General features: G+C 43.2%; 1 protein-coding gene across 2 annotated transcripts in view; it reads right to left on the reverse strand.

Moving 5' to 3' along the window:
• LOC121962831 (vang-like protein 1) overlaps positions 1-16,985 on the reverse strand; it is a 63,699-nt gene that overhangs the window by 31,555 nt on the left and 15,159 nt on the right. For both annotated transcript variants that reach the window (XM_042513142.1, XM_042513141.1), the window contains exons 2-3: positions 16,361-16,643; positions 4,522-4,648 (exon numbers count right to left, since the gene is read on the reverse strand). In XM_042513142.1, the coding sequence (XP_042369076.1) occupies positions 4,522-4,648; positions 16,361-16,431 (198 nt within the window). In that variant the 5' untranslated portion in view covers positions 16,432-16,643. The remainder of the gene's footprint in view (positions 1-4,521; positions 4,649-16,360; positions 16,644-16,985) is intronic.

Here is a 16,985-nt window from a genome sequence, read left to right on the forward strand (position 1 = left end):
CCCTTCTTGTTGGGATAGGAAGGCGCTAATTCTCAAAGAATGCTTTATGGTTTAAACATATCACATTTCTCCTGTTTGACGCCTCATACAATGCCCCTCCACATCACACTCTTAAGCTGCAAAGCTGCCATGCTACACTGACCTGAGCTACTCCAATCCACCTCTCACTGTCCACTCTGATATCCAGTTTCCTACAACAACAGCAGGATAAACTCCCCCAATCACTCATAATTTACTGTCAGCTCGCCTACAGACCTTTGATAGCTCAGTCCAGGCTTTGCTCACCTCCACTGTCCTTTACAAACGCCCAGCCGGCAAAACACAGCAGAGGCAGACTCTGCGCAAACATCTGCTCGTATATTTTGTTTCCACCGTAAGATTTTACTGCTGAACGAGCACCTGAAGTGTATTTTTCACACTCACACATTAGCATACAGCCTGGAGCTTTGGCCTGCCTCCTGAAATTGGAGCAACCTGCTGGAGGGGCTCTGTTCAAACATATCAAGCTATCTTAGAGGTGGATTTACAAGCAGCACTGAAATCTCAAGGCAGATGCAAAAAAAAAAACATGAACAACTGGTCTTCACAAGGCACAGAAATAAGCAATATTCCCTTTTAAATTGGTGGATTTTATTGGTAAGGCTTTGCAGTTTTACTGGAGCTAGAAGTTCAACATTTTTGGGTAAAAAGAGGTTAAATTTGAGACTTTTTCAGGCCTTTTTGATACCACTTCACATTAAATTTAAGACTAAATTTGTGATGGAAATGTATACCAAAGTGAAGATACACTTTCGTCAGTTTACAATGAACAGTAAGGCCTCACTAAAGAACAGGCTGACGATGGAGGCCTTAGTTTAAAGACGACGCAGACTTATTGCGTGATCTAAATGAGTCGAGGGAGCGAAAATAGGCAGAGACCAGTTCTTGTACTTAAAGCGTATATCAAGTGAGGGGAGCACAGCAGATAAAAGCTTTCTTTCCAAGAAGCAAGACCAGATTTGCAGCCTGTAGCTCCGGTCAGATCTACGTTGGATAAAATTGCAAATGTATAAAGGTAGTTTACCCAGTAAGACTTGTAAATAAACAAATACCAGCGTCTGAGCCTCTGAAAGGCCTAAGATGGCCATCCAGCTGTGGAATAAAATGTGCAGTGATGCGCGAGAGCTTTACAGTTTATCAAATCTCAGTGGACTGTGATGTGCAGAATCTAACATATGCAAGCAATGTGCAGATGTAATCATGTACAACAAAATCCAGAACAGTGACACTGACACGTGACCCGAGTCTACACCTCAGCTACTGTATGTAGTCACTAGTTATATCATCTGTTGGCTCCAGCCTTGTGTAGCATACACACACACGAGGTAATAGTGCAAATAAATGTCAAAATACTCCCACAGCTGCTTTGCTATGTCCTCTGCATTGTGTGAATGCTTGCTGCAAAGTGAATAATTTACACATATCAACAATATCTCGACGGCAGGCTCTAAAACATTCCCTGTCTGGTTTGGTGTTAATCTCGAATCTCTATTCGTGTTTTCCGACACATTTCCGAGTAAAGCGACCGCTCTTCTTTTATAATCCCTGTGGCGAGGCATCACAGACGCATCACAGCCATGAGAAACTTTCGTGCTGGATAGTGAGGACATCCCTGCCCGGAGCGATGAGCTGCTCCGTCAGCCGACGCTCTGATTAAGTCCCGGCAGTGGAGTAATGAGCGCGGCGCTGCACAGTTAGACTCTGAGACGAGACTTGACGCAAGCAGACGCAAAACACTCACACACAGGAGCGTATGTGAGACGAGAGCGCACAAGCACGCAGACGCACAGGGATTTGTGCTGAGCCTCTCTCTCAGTAGAATTGGTAGCCCTGATTACTCAAACTAAAGCCAAACACTCCCCGCCCTGTCAGCGGCACCACTGCAGGCCACGGCATGAATAAGACATGAAGAGCGAAATACTAAGGATGGCTGTGCTCTGTGGCAAATCCTGTCATGTGTTAAAATTAGACACACAAAAAAAACAGTCACACGCACACGGGCACTGCTAACGAGTCTTGCCACAAGGGAAAGTGAGCGCCAAGTAGGTCAGTAAATGATGGTGAACGTCGGAGCGTCTGGGTGTGTTTGTGTTTGTCATCTTTTCCCTTCAGCCGGTTAAGCCGAGCACTTGACGGAGGCCCCTGTGCCAGACAGTTGTTTGGCTGAGAGAGCGGGTCAGTCTTGAGTAAGCAAAGGCTGTCTGTGTGCTCAAATCTCGTCTTTCATTAAGTGCGTTTGACTCTCGCCAGCAAGTGTTGAAATTGCCGCTTTCAAAGCACTCTGGAAGAAGATCTGAACACATTTCACTCTCTGACATGACAGGCGGTCGATCGACAGCTTGTGCATTTTCACTCAAACCTTACTGTTCGAAACTGAACTGAGAGTGAGACTTAGCAATGATCTCTTTCAAAGCCAGACTCCAAAACGAAGGTTTTTGTTAGTGAAAATGTACGTGATTGAGAAGCGCTGAGCATATGACTGGATGACGAGTTGTGTGAGTTCGGCAACTAGTTTTGCAGAGGACAAGATCAGCTGCCATGTCACAGAGAGGCTAAATGATTGCTCTTGACACGTTATGTCATTGTTATTGTTTAGAAAGTACTGCCGACAAATATGTTGTGAGCCACACTAGAAGGCCAACGCTCCTGTGTTACATGTCGTGCCTCTTCTGATCGCGGGATGCGGGGACACAGTGTGTCATCACACACTGGAGCTGAATGATGCCGCTGTCGTTTGGTTCTGTCTAAATTTGCAAAAGACGGATAAAGAAGAGGCTTTATAACAGCTTTGTGGCACAATCTCTGTGTAAAAACTGCTGTTGATTTACCAGTGATCATGTTGTGGGTGAAGTGCTCCTTTAAAGTCCTTTCTGGTTGTGGATCAGAGGGCCGGGCTGCTTTAAATCCAATAGGAAACAGACTGCTGATGCATATTGTTAAGACTGCTGTAAAGTGTGCCCACAAACAAGGGAAAAACCACAAACTATGTTTATTACCCGTAACATCACCATCAAATAAGTGCTTACAGTCTAAAACAGCAGCAATTTGACTCATCCCCTGGAACAAGTAGCACTCGGAGGAACGTCCCTGCGGCTAACTGCAACCGTACCGAAGGCTCTTTCATGCACTAATAACATATCAAACTTCAAGGATAAAGCACTAATACGCACTGTTTTAACTGATCAACGTAACTAACCCGAATTTATGAGCTGAAAACATTTCACACTGCAGGATTTATACACACAGGACTTTTGTTTGGTCATGTATGATTTATTCATTTAAATTAATTTTCTATTTAACTGTTTGAAAATTGTCCACTTTGGCTATAGGTCAAAATTTGGAAAGAAACTAATACTAGTACTTTGAATTTCTCTTTCTTAAGGGTCATAGAAGTAAATTGTTCAACAATGCTGTACAAAACTTGAGGTAACTAATTTGGCCATCGCTCATTTTAATTCGCCGTGATTGTCTTGGACCAAGAAGTCTTGTATCCCTCGGGTGTTCACAGGGATTTCACGCCTTAACATGCCAACCTGCCCAGCTAACACAAGTGCTATCTGATCGCCTTTAATCTGATTCCAAGGAACATAATCACACGGCTGCCTGCGATATGAAATCAAAGTGAGTCAGCCGACTGTCGATTTGGAAAGAACGACAGGTACAAACCAACAGCCAAACAAACACATACTGATGGTGTAGCCTTTACATGACATGTTCAGCAGGTCTTGGAGTTCTTATTTAGCGTATGCTCAAAGCGAAAAGGTTACTCGATAAGCAGTTTCCTACCTGATATTTCTCTTTTATCAAATAGTCCATCACATAATCCATATTTTGAAATTGCCGTCACTGACTTCAAAGTGAGCATGATTCCTGAGGGGAGAGGTTGAATTTTGACTGACAGTCAAAAGCAGCTAAGCTGCTGTTTTGGCTCAGTCTGGTCCATTTTGGCAGGGGTCGCCGAAGCAATATCCCCACCTTACACTGGACCGTATCATCACTACACGCTCTCCCTCCAGTAAAATACAACAAAACATCTAGAAAACAAAGTTTAAATGACCAGAAAAGCAACCTGCTGCGTCCATGTGCTTCTGCAGATATTTATCTGCGACAGATTTCCTGAAAGTGACAGCCCCGACCTCGCCAAAAGTGGACTAGTCCTTTTGGCTTTTGCCCTCAAATAGCAGATGGCCTGTCCCAGCCGAAGCTGATAAACACAATTATCATTCCAACTCATTTTGACTAGTGACTGATAAATCTCCTGTACTCCAAATCCCTTATAAATCCGACTAGTACAGATATCTTGTCATGGAGGCATCCAGAAGCAGCTTTTAGCATCATTGTTCAATAGTGGTAAATGAAGGTAAATGTTCAGAAACCGTGAGGTGACTGTTGATGTAAAATCATGTAAAAGAGGCTTCTGGGGCGGCTTAGATACAGGACAGTGGATCAGTGATGGTGCAGTGGTGCGGCGTTCTGCCCTACCTGGACCTGCTCACCCCGAACAGCCGAGTCCCCCAGCAGCGGCTCTGCGGGCGGCGTGTTAATTGTTACAGACTTTTCTGAGCGGCTGTCTTTACTGCGGGACTTGTGGCGGTCCCGGCTTCGCTCCCTATAAGACAAAGATAAAGCACAAATCATGGTTAGTGGAATACGAACCAAATATATAACTTTATAAGTTCACTTTTCTGATCACAAGGAGCCCATCACGATTCTCCAGAGTTCAATGTGCTTCTTCAAATGTCTTATTGTGTCTAATGAATAGTAAAAAACCCAAAGATATTTATTTTATTATTTACGAAAACAGAAATTACAGCCAATGTTCATATTTAAAAAGCTTAAAACTGAGAATTTTTGAGCATTTTTGTATTAACAGTGACTAAAATGATTATAAAAGCTGTTGCACATTAATTGTTTGTCAATCGACTTATTGTTTCGGCTCTAAACTGTTGGCTTTCAGGGGTTTTTACAAAGTTAAAAAATAATGACAGATCGTGAGTGCTATAAGATTTTTGCTGTTATAAGATCTCTGCTGTTTGAATTTGACTGAACTTTTTTAACATCTATATATATCGTGGGTGAGTAACCCTTTAGGAACCAAATATGAGTGTATTTCATCAGTTTTTCACTTCGGATGGAAATCGAGAACCGTTTAACAGTTGAGAAAAAAATAATATTTCATCCGAGCATATTAATTCCTTCTGTCGATGCTGGCGTGTTTTCTGAAAGTTGCCCATTGCAAAACGAAGACATGAAGCTCCCGAAGGAGTCATGATATAGTCATATAGTCATGGCAGAGATATAGAAATGCTCCAAAGCATGGCTTCATTGTACAAGGAAAAACTACAATAATTCACAAATACAATAGTTCATTTACAGTAAAGTTGACCTTTGACCTTTTGGATATAAAATATCATCCCTTCATTATTTTATCCCATTAGACATTTGTGTGAAATTTTGTCATGCTTCGTCGGTAATTTCATGTGTTCTGTGTTCAATGTGACTTTAACTTTTGACCCTCGACTGCTATATTCGTTCATTACTGCGTCTGAGTGGGTGTTTGTGCCAGATTTTAATTCCCTCAAGGTGTTCATTAGGTATCGTGTTCAAGAGAATAAGACGGCTGTAAGGTCATAGTGGCCGTGACCTTTGACCACCAAAATCAAATTAGTCCATTGCTTTAATGCTTGAACCAAATTTAATAAAAAACTGCCTCAAGGTTTCCTTCAGTTATAATGCTCATGAGAGTGTGACAGACAAATGGATGGATAAACAGACGGACAGATGTCCCAAAAACATAATGCATCTGGCCACAGAAATAGCCATCCTAGAGGCAAACGATAGGGGATCAATAACGGAATCAAGAAAGAACTGGAGCGACAAGTAGAACCGATAATGGCACCGGTATCCATAAAATCTTATAAATAAAGAACCCAGTGTAACCCAGATGACGTTAAGGCCCTGGCCTTTGACTCTTCCCTTGCTTCTGCCTTGTCCTATTTTACAGCCAAAGAGCTTAGTGGACAACAAATAAGTCTCAGAGATAAGCAGAGACTCACAGAATTACATATATGGACATAGTGCACATTTAAGTAGAGCAGGGACAATGTGACAGCAGCTGGCTTCTTTTTGAGTCAAATAAGACCAGAGCAGCTCGCTGTGTGAAGGTGGAGAAGACACATTTCATGTATTTTTAAAGACACAATTCATGTATCTTAATCATTACATGACACATGTATTGGTGACATCTCTTTTTTAAAAGAAAAATATACAAAAAGATGCGTCAGCCATTGGTAAATCAGACTAACAAATAATCTATGTATAATGATAAAAAAAGAACATTAGTTACAGTGCAGGTTCAAATCTTTTCAGGGTTATCATCATTTTGAAACTGTAGAAAAATATCTCTGCTCCCATTTCATGTTTAACTTTGCCTGCTATTTCATAATCTCAGAATTTTTCGCTCTATCACAATTTCAATTCTCTGTGTGCCAGGAAAAAAACTCCCACAAATAAATAAAAATTACAAAATACAAGGAGTAACATATGGCAATACAAGATGGAGAAATTAAAGTGCACTCTGTTTCAGTCTCCGTCTAATTTCCGATGACTGAACCAGCGTGAACTCTGCCCCTCATAGCCCCCTCCCTCTACATCCTTCCTCCCTGCATCTCTGCATCGCTCTCACTACAGGCCCCTCTGTCCCCAACATATGAGCTCCATTAGCCACACTGACCCCCTGCACTTACAGCTCTAATCCTGCATTGCACATGAGCGGCCCGTATCCACATCCTCCGCCCAGCATCACCATCACCACATGGCACGGTGCCCGCTCTGCAGCTCCATTACCACAGAAAGGCTCAGCAGCCTCAGTTAATCCCTCATCTGTCTCCCTCCCCCTCCGGCTGCTGACATCTTGGACGCAGCACATACAGTATTTCATAGATTTAGCCGAACGCACACATCAAAATGCGGTTGTATTTCCCAAGTGTTGTGTGTGTCTGAGTTGTCGGAGCGCTCAGACTGAACGAGAGACAGACCGTCACCAGAGCCACGGCTGTCAGATCTCATATAGATATTACATACTGACGATGCTGCAAAGAGATTACCGGACAAACATATTGGACATCAGGGGAATAAAAGAGACGTACTGCGGCTCTTTTTCAGCTACGCGCCTGAAGAAGACAAAGGACATTTGTAGATGCTGTTTGCTAAATGCAAATCAAGTTTCCTGCTCACTCTATGCTTGTTTTTTCATCACTTGTTTTGAATGAGCAACGAAAGAACAGAAGTGTAACAGATCTCATTTTCGTTGTTCTCTCTCCATTAAGACACACAGGAACAGAATGGTGTTACTTTTCTGTTCAAAGCTGCATTTACTTAACTTTGGGACACTTATAAATCTATACAATACTGAACATTAGCAATGAGTTGGTGTTTCTGGCCACCTGAAAATGTAAGTCACTCTATTTTTAGCTCTGGTCTGGTTTTCACCAACGTATCAGGCTCTTTAGTCAGCAAGCTTAACCAGCTAGTTGCGAACCGTTTCTGCTGAACATTAATGTTTTCAAGCTTTTTTGACTTAAAAAAAAAAAAATAAGCGGATGCCAACTGCAGCAGGAGATGCCACTGATGAGAGCCGTGAGACTAAAGCAAAACATTAAAGCTGCAGGCCCTAAAACCAAAACATTGAGCTGAAAGATGCTACAGTGCTCAGTGGAGCTGAGGGGCACTGCACAGACAGGTCCTCACTCTACACAACACCTTTCACGCAGGGCTGGGCGGTACAGCCTATAAAGAATAATGCAGTATTTTAAGGCTAAATCCCAATATACAATATATATCTGGGTATTTTGAAAACTTCTCTGCAAAATAAACCACTGTTACAGTTAAGTTAAACAAAGTAATGATATAATCAAGTTTTTTTTTAAAAGTACTGTTACAATTAATTTGGAAAAAGTGCTGCTGTGATAATAAAGTTAAACAATGTACTGTTATAATTCATTTTTAAACAAACACTGTGCTAACAAAGCTAAATAGGGTACTATTATGATAAAGTTAAATAAAACGCTATCAAAGATAATAAGTTAAACGTACTGTTATAATACTTAGAGTATGCATTAGATAAAGCACCGTTATAACAATGTTAAATAAAGTGTTATTATAATTAAGTTAGATAAAACACTGTTACAATAGGATTTAATAAAGTACTGTTATGATTAAGTCTAATTAAGTGCTGTTCTAATAAAGTTTAATAACGCACGGTTACGATAAAGTTAGATGAAGCACTGTTAAAATACAGTCAAAGTACTATAATAAAGTATTGCTATGATAAAGCCCTGTTTTTAGTAAAGTTAAAGTATTGGTATAATCATATCAATCATAGTGGAACCCTTGGTGCTTTTATTCAGGAGCAACTGGCTTGTTTTGGGTCGTCAGTGTTGTTTTTGCTGTAAAACTTGCAGTCAGCATTTAGCAGAAAGGTAAGTCATTACAATGGCGCCATTAGATGAGAAGATTTATTCACTGTATGTGGGAAACAATCGAACAGCTCTCCAGTTCATATATTAATAACATTTGTCGCAGTGAAGATGGAAGGTTTGGATAATGAAAGTCTGACGCAGCAAAATAAGATCTGGTGCGCATTAACAACAGCCTAACACTGAACCACAAATCTTTCCCACACAATAACAATTCATAACCATAATGTACAGGATATCCTGCCTGCAGGGCCAACAGTGGAACCAGTATGACTGACAGGAGCTGAACTGTTTCAGTCCAACAGAGCTGCATTGGATCCAAGTGTTTTGATTAAAGGGTGTTAACCAGTCTGCTTTCCGCCTCTATTCTCGTACTTCCTTTTAAATGTGGACACAATTTCCTACAGAAAATCACAACAGCAACTCGTGTTTCAAATGTGCACGCAGTCAGAGAGAGCTCATTTCTGATAGCCTGCAGCAACTGCTCCAACTGACGGAGTGACTGGCATATACTTGTCGAATAAATCCTGGAGATTAGGTTGATGTAAGCCCTTAAATATATTACTGCTATCATTATTACTTGAAATATCATTATGGCTATAATCATCACTGTAGAAATGGGTACTCCAGCAGGACTGAACATTAGTCAAAGGCTGTCACTGATTGTGGTTATTAATTGGGGAGGAGAGGAAACCAGGAGGAGACTGGGAGGAGCAGCGGGGCCCATGAAGCAGCGCTCCTACTTCAAAGTCATCAGCAGAATAATAAGCAGCTCTAAGGTAACGGCTACGGTAAGTAAAGAGCCGAGTGGAGCACAGTCTATCAGATGTTTGGTGGATTTATCCGTCACGTCGCCCGGCTGAATATGTGCATCTTCACATTAACTTTGTACGTTGTCTCGGCATGTGAAACGCTCGCATCGTGTTCGATGTGAACACATCATTAATGTGAAAACGTTGCTTTGGTATCCATATCGCTGAAGACATGACCTGGACTCTGCATTCTGAAAAAAGGCGAGCAGAGACTGTTTTACCTAAAGCCTCCTGCAGACTGTGACATTTCTGTAATCTCATCATTTTAGTGCAGCTACACACCACATGGATCTTATTAAACTTGGCTAAGACATCAACTTTGATGCATGCAGACTGCACGATGACATCACCGACTGAATCACAGGCTACGGCGTAGATTCATCAAGGTCAACACGTAAGAACAAAAGACTGTCTGCGTGCGTCATCCCTCTATGCCGCTGTAGTGGTGACAGCAAAATGTAAACAAACAAAGCCAGCCCTCGCTGTAGAGGCAATTATGTGTCGGAACAAGTCAAAGAGGAAGAGAGTTCTTGAGAAAAGAGGCCGTCTTGGCACGGCAATTTTGCAACAAGAGCTCGGAGAAAGTATTAGCATCTATTAGCATTTAGCATGCACTCGTGCTGATCAGTGCATCATTGTGTGCTGCATTTCTATTGGTTGGTCAGTCGATGTAGATCCTAACAGCAGCCACGCAGTGCGATGGTCATCCCAAATTTCTGACAGTGTCACAATTTTATTCCTGGCTATCTTTGATCGCAGAACCATGACAACAGCCGTCTTTAAACCTCTCTCACTGTGCGTCGTAGGACAACAGCTTTAGAGCCACAACCGAGGATATCCCCACATTACTGTCACGATGGTTATCTTTTGTCTAAGTATAACGGTCTTTGGACACCTGAGGACAGATAGTGAGGAATTTCTGCTCCTGCACCTTTGAGACTATCAGCACCAAATAAGATCAAAAGTGTCCTGCAAACAGCTGTTCATTCAGCTGAACGTACAACAGGCGCTAAGCTACCTGCGTGAAGGATGTTTACACCAAACGCTGCACGAATAAGGCCAGGAGAATCATTATAGATGCCAACCAGCAGGATAACATGTTTCTCCATCAGATACACCAGAGCAGCTCTGAGAGGCTCAGGGAGAGCTTCCACCCTCAGGCAAGTGCGATCCCTCTTTGATTGCTAAAGGAATACGAGGCTCTCAGCATGCTGGCAAGACTGCGAATGGTTAAGGAAAAGGTGCAAAGATGATGCAAGTTAGACATCAAAAATTGCACAACTGAGGAAAATTGAACGTTTTGAAACGTGCCGTTCTGGACGCTCAAAAACAGGGAGCGGAGAAGTGGGCAGACCTGTGGGCAGCCGGGGAGGGTTTCGAACAGATCGGCCTCTGTCTACCAGCCCCTCCCCTCCCCCCGCTTGATTCACTCCCCCTTCAGCAAGCTTCTAGGGAGATCGCACTGCGTGGGTACCTCACCCCCATCACACACACACCTCCTCTCCTACCTTCCCACATCCTCTTCCTGCCTCATTAGCATGCAGCCGGCTCGTTGGGATTCCAGCAGCGTGCTGTGCTATGATTTGATTAATGGAATTTGACTTCCAGCGTGGATCCCTGAAACTGGTATGGCTTTTTGGAGCAGAGGTAGAGGGCGGGGGGGGGGGGGGGGGGTCCTGTGAGGGCAGAGACGCCTGGCAAGCCGGGCCACGGTCCTGCCAATTACACTCTGGAAGCAGCGTTTCCCTCTAACACCTGAGGATGAGTGCGGCTGCGGTCGCATTCTCCACCCCACACTGAGGGACAGCGATAGCAGGACGCCTGTTGGAGAAGTGGAGCCAACTAGCATGGCACGCCAAACTGTCAGCGGACCAATTTGCTCTCTCCGTGGTTGGCAGGCCAACCCACACACCTGTGTGACACACAGTTTGGTGTCAGTGCAGCCAAGGCACCGGCGGACGGCTCGGCCTTGGCCAAACGGGTAGAGTCGAGAAGCCAAATAAAAACTGACCAACCACACACTCAGCTGGGTCATCACAAACCCATAAACACGTTATAGAGCGAGGGAGGGAGGGCGAGAGCGAGCAATCAGGAAATGAAGAGCTCCATGTGTGACGGGAGTATTAAACAGAAAGCTCTCTCCATCGTGAACTTTGATTTGCTCTATGAATTTAGATGAAATTTCCCTTAAAATATTTAGCTTAATAGATCCAACAATTATAATGTGAATCCTCTCTGCAGCAAAATGACTGAAAATGACTGCACTTATGTATTTTGTTGAGTTACACTCTCCCAAACATTTCCATCTATGCTCAAACCAAGAGAAATCTGTAATTGTGATCAGGGAAACAGTCTGTGTCATTTGGTCGTCGTTGACAGTCGGTGGCATCATATCCTCTTTGCTCAAGCTCAGGCTGTCATAAATTGACTTTTTATCCAGTTTTCAACGGAAGCGCATGCAGCCTGGTGCTGACCCAGGTTGAATTGGAGGGGCGCTGGGAGTGATAAGCAGTCATGTGGGCTGGCTGCTCCTCGGGATTAGCTTCATACAGATAACGCTACAGCTGGCTGACACGTTCCAGGGACAAAAGGTGGTGATAGAGAAGAAGTGGTTCTTATGACGCGATTCTGAACGCTGGAAATCAAAAGTGTAATAGCTGTTCCAAACCTCCACACTGCGAGGTGGAGAGAAAAGATGTTTATCAGAGAGAGAGAGGTAGGAGACGTGCTATCGTTTGAATGTGCGGATGACAGAGCACATTTCCACAGAGTCTCTCCTGAAGGGCATTCATGGCGCTTCACTCGGCTGTTCTCGTGAAAAGTAACAGGAATAGTTGTGTGAAGCGTGAAAAAAGTGAGTTGAAATCGGATCAAGCCGTAGCACGGCGTGAAGTGGGTGTGATGAATTTTGGATTGTCGGTTTCAGAAAGTTGCAGAAGCAGTTGGACGCAGCCCGCAGGCTCTGCGCTGAAAGATCGCAGAGTCAGTGATCGTCAGCATTCAGAGTGGGTTTTTCTGTTAAATTCATTCAGATTCTCAGGGACCGGGATTTCAGAAAACCTTGTCAGGAATCCGTGAGTGGTCTTAATTCGGCACATCTCAGACAAGTCCTCTCCTAAAAGTTTTATTCTTCTATACAGCTCCACATTTTATTGCCACAGTCTTCACTGTACCAATAAAGCCAGAAACTACAAATCTACACAAGCTGGATGTAAAGCGTCTCCTTTAAGAGGCGTATCTTTGAGGAACCCCCAAATGGAATTAGAACTGTGAATGAATTAGTTTAAATGACTCCCTCGGTCCCGTGCCAGTGCTGTGTGCTGCCCTATAATTGGTAGTTATACCAATCAAAAGAACCAATTTTCCACATGAGCAGCTGCTAATATGAGATTTGCAATTTCATGATCATTTAAATACTCAAATTTGACAGAGTGAAGGAGCCAAGTTTTGGGAAACTTTTGAGAGAAAAACTTAAGTAGAGAAGCTCCTTAAAGGGACAGTCATCCCCATATTTAAATATTCCCATTTTGCCTTTTACCTATGGTTCTGTTCAACAATGTTGCTTGTTTTGTTGTGAGTTGAGTGTTGAAGACATCAGCCATAGAGATTTCTGCCTTCTCTTGAATATGATGGAACTAGATGGCACTCAGCTTGTGCTGCTCAAAGTGCCCTTTTCCCCCCAAAAACACATGAAAAACTATCTAGAAATCACTTACTTACTCAACATAATCCAAAGATTTTCTGAAACTACACCTTTCAACGGAAAAAATACAAAATATTGACATAACTAATTAATTTAACCAAACTCTTCAGATTTACACAGTAATTTTAAACGTGAATTCATGTCAGCAACGTTGTTCTGCACCAATGATATGAAAACAAAAACTGGCAGCCTCTTGCTGCTTCCAAGAAGTCATGCGGTAATGAAATTTAACAACCAAGGACTGACAATCATATTAACGCCCTTCCCTCCCAGTTAATTGTGCAGCTCTGAATTCTGGCGAAACACAACAATGTACTGTAATACCCGTAATGAAGGAAAAGACTGCTCTCCTGTGTGCTGGTGTTTCGCTCTGGTGCGAGTGGACACGCTCAGAAGGGATTAAAAATCATTTCTACGAGCAAATAAAGAAGTCGGTGTCATCAGTGTGTTTTTGTGGACGCTTTTGGCAGGAAGTAACCGACTGAGCTGATACTCCGCCATCACTGAAGAGTCGGGGGAATTTTTTGTGGAAGTGTCTTGGACGCTAGTTGGGGATTGTTTGACACAGTAGGGGGGGCAAAAAGCCAGACGTGTGAGGAAACGACTCCAAAAACCGTGCGCCGTCTGTCAATGAACGCCAAAGCCAATCCCATTTCATTCTCCTATTATACTCTGATAAATCATGTTGAACACTGACTGACAAATATGCGTAGATGTGCTTCGATGTGTCCCGGGTGTCAGTGTAGTTAGACCACAGTGATCCAGAGCTGCCTCACATGTGGCACGCCTCGGTGTACAAAGATTACCTTCAGACGACGATGGCGAGGGGTTTCAAAGGCAACATTTTCGCTTTTTTTGAATATCAAATTAGAGGCCAGCCGGTGGCTTTGGCACAGTCATAGCAGGAGCGGAGGAGCGGGAAAAGCGTTTGGCGGGGATGCCCGTGCAGAATGTTTCCTTCCAACTTCCTGTCACTCACTTAAAGGTTTCAGAAACAGAAGTAGCGAGGGAAAAGAGCTCCCACCGCTACCCGCTAACCTCTCCCCCTAATGCTGAACCCAAACGAAGCGAGACCACTTTTGCTCACAGTAACTTTGAGCTACAAGGGCACATTCCTGCCCCGGGGAATGCAGGCGAGTGGGGAACAAGTGATACGCCTGCGCCTACCCATCCTCAGAGAGTAGCCAGGAATCCATTTAAGACGGGGGGGCGGAGGGGGATACAGAGGAGAGGTCACGAGCGAGCGAGAAAGGGCCAGCTGCTGCATTCATATCACGACGGACACATGGGAGCAAAAAAAAAAACGAGCAGTAGAAAAGAGATAAAGAGGACAAAAGCTGGAAGGATAAAGAGCGAAGGGGAACGAGACGGCGACAGAAAAGTGGCCGACGACACGAGATACAAAGTCCCTTAAACGGCAACAGGTGGCAGCGAGAATGAGAAACCCAGAGAGATATATGGCGAGCACGCAGTAGGGCGCCGTCAGTGACGAGGGAGGGGCTGTTGTGGAACAGGAGCCTCCTCTCCGATGCCCTCCTCTCATCTCCTCTCAGGCTCTCGACGCGTCCGCTGAGCCATCATTCAGTCGCCCTCTTCGGCACCTGTCTCCTGCTGCCTTCCTGAGGCCTGTCAGCCCCGGCCATTTCACCGCTGACAGACTAATGCGCCGACACAAACTGAGGGCGCCGCACACGCGGGGCCGCAGAGGAAGATGGACGTAAACAAGAGGTGGGATCGGAGCGGGGACAGGAAGGATAAGGAAGTAGAAATCCAGGGACAGGAAAGGGAATCAAGATCAACTGACATTCACACTGCAATAGATTTTGTCACTTCCGTACAGTGGTGAAGTAAATTCACTAAAGTACTGCACTTAAATATGTATTCAAGGTACTTGTACTTTACTTAAGTATTCTGTTGTCATGCAACTTCATGCTTTTACTCCACTACATTTCAGAGGGAAATACTGTACTTCTTTACTTGACTACATTTATTTGAACGCTTAAGTAACTTTACAGATTTTCACAAAATGTTTGCATTCCTCCAACATAAGGCGACTTTGAAAAATATGATTTTTTGTTTGTTATAAATTTAAGTAACCATCAGTTTATACAAGTACAGCTAAAATGATTAGTTGATCAATCAGTTAGCCAGTTGACCAAATATAAATTGTAAAGTATTTTGCTAATTTTCAATTTTCTTTTCAAATTTGTTTTTTTTTTATATGTTCTTTTTTTATTAGTAGAACAAGTAGTTGTAATATTATTATTATTATTTGTTCTACATGGAGTATAGATTTAAATAATTTTAGTTTATTATTATTATTGTATTATTATATTATTATTGTAGTCGTACTCGAAGTAATAGAACAATAATAATAGTTGTAGTAGTAGTAATTCTTTTTTGTTATTGATATATATAAAATATATTGTATGTTTTTCTTCAGTGCATTCATCTGACAGCTTTAGTTTCTTTACAAATTCAGATTTCTCCATTATTTTTTTTTAAAAGGGTTTATAAAACATGATTTGTGTTAGAAATTAAGTTTTAGGGCTGTTGTTTTCAATTTTGTCTGTAATTTTGGGATGTTTTTTCCTCCTTCTTTTTTAAGGTATTTTCTGGGTTTATTTTGTTTGTTTGTTTATAGTTAAAGTGATAATACTCACTTACTTACTTTACTGAAGTACCATTTTTAATGCAGGACTTTTACTTGTAACAGAGTATTTTTACAGGGTGGTAGTCGTACTTTTTTTAAGCAAAGCAACTGATTCTGCTTCTACAATGTGACAGAAAATGCTGGAATAATTGAAAGAAAATATTGCCTTATAAGTAATACTTTCAGAAAGTACCTCCAGGATTTTGCTGGTTGTTTCATTTTTTCCATAAACAGTATTATGTGACTCATAGAGCACCTCTTCGCCTTGGATGGACATGAATCTTTACCCGCTGAATCGTCAGTACAGAAAAATGAACAACAGGTGCAATCCTGGTAACGCAAAACAACAACTCCAAAGTAGGCCTCAGTCGATTCTCGGCCCGGCCATGTATCGGATACGATATTCAGCATTTCTACAATCCTCGAAATCATTTTTTTAAAATCCTATAGCTGATAAAATAAATTAAAACACGGGGCTACTTTAGCTCCGATGATGCCGCCTCTCTCTGTCTGCAGTCCCCACTCTGCAGCCTCGCTCAACGTCCGACCCCCCGATCTGATTGGTTCCGCGCGTCACGAGTTGGTGATTATTAAAGGACACTTTGTCTTTGACCCTCCAGGTTAAAGCACAAACAGAAGCAAACAGAATTATTGACAAAGCAGCATTCAGTCTTACCCATGCCTGTGGGATCCCCGGGAGCGTCCGGAGTAGTAGGAATAGCCCGAGTACGTGGATTCTGTGTCCATGGTGATGCAGTCCCGCCCAGGCAGCTGGGCTGGGGGGGGGCGACGCAGCGGCTGCTCAACTGGACCGCTGGCAGACGCAGCGGTACCTTGTGCGCGGTGTTGTTGAGCTAGAGGCGATCGATTGGCTCACTCACGAGGCTGACAGGGGTGGTGAGCTGTCGGCAGTCAGGCTTGAAAGCGACCCTGGGGGTGCCCGGTGAGGAAACATCAACCTGGAGGGGGGAGACAGACGGGAAATTTGAATTCAAAATGTGAAATGTCTGGGAAAGCTGCCCACATCTGGCGGTCAGAGACAGGAGGAGCTGAAACGATGGAGACAGAAAAAAAGAGCATCACACAATCCATCATTCAAGTCACACGCTTTCTCTTTTTATCGTTACAGATTTGTTAGCACCCCTCGTGCATAAATCCTCAGATGTGCCGGTGTTGATGTGCAGCTACTGTACACGTCCTGGCTCCAAACCTGCAGTGACACTCTACGTTAAAGGCAGCTCTCAGGAGGCTACAGCAGAGCGTTCCAGATAAAAGCAACACCGCTACTGCGAAACAGCAAT

Source organism: Plectropomus leopardus, chromosome 24, assembly GCF_008729295.1.
Source record: "Plectropomus leopardus isolate mb chromosome 24, YSFRI_Pleo_2.0, whole genome shotgun sequence".
NCBI lineage: Eukaryota > Metazoa > Chordata > Actinopteri > Perciformes > Serranidae > Plectropomus > Plectropomus leopardus.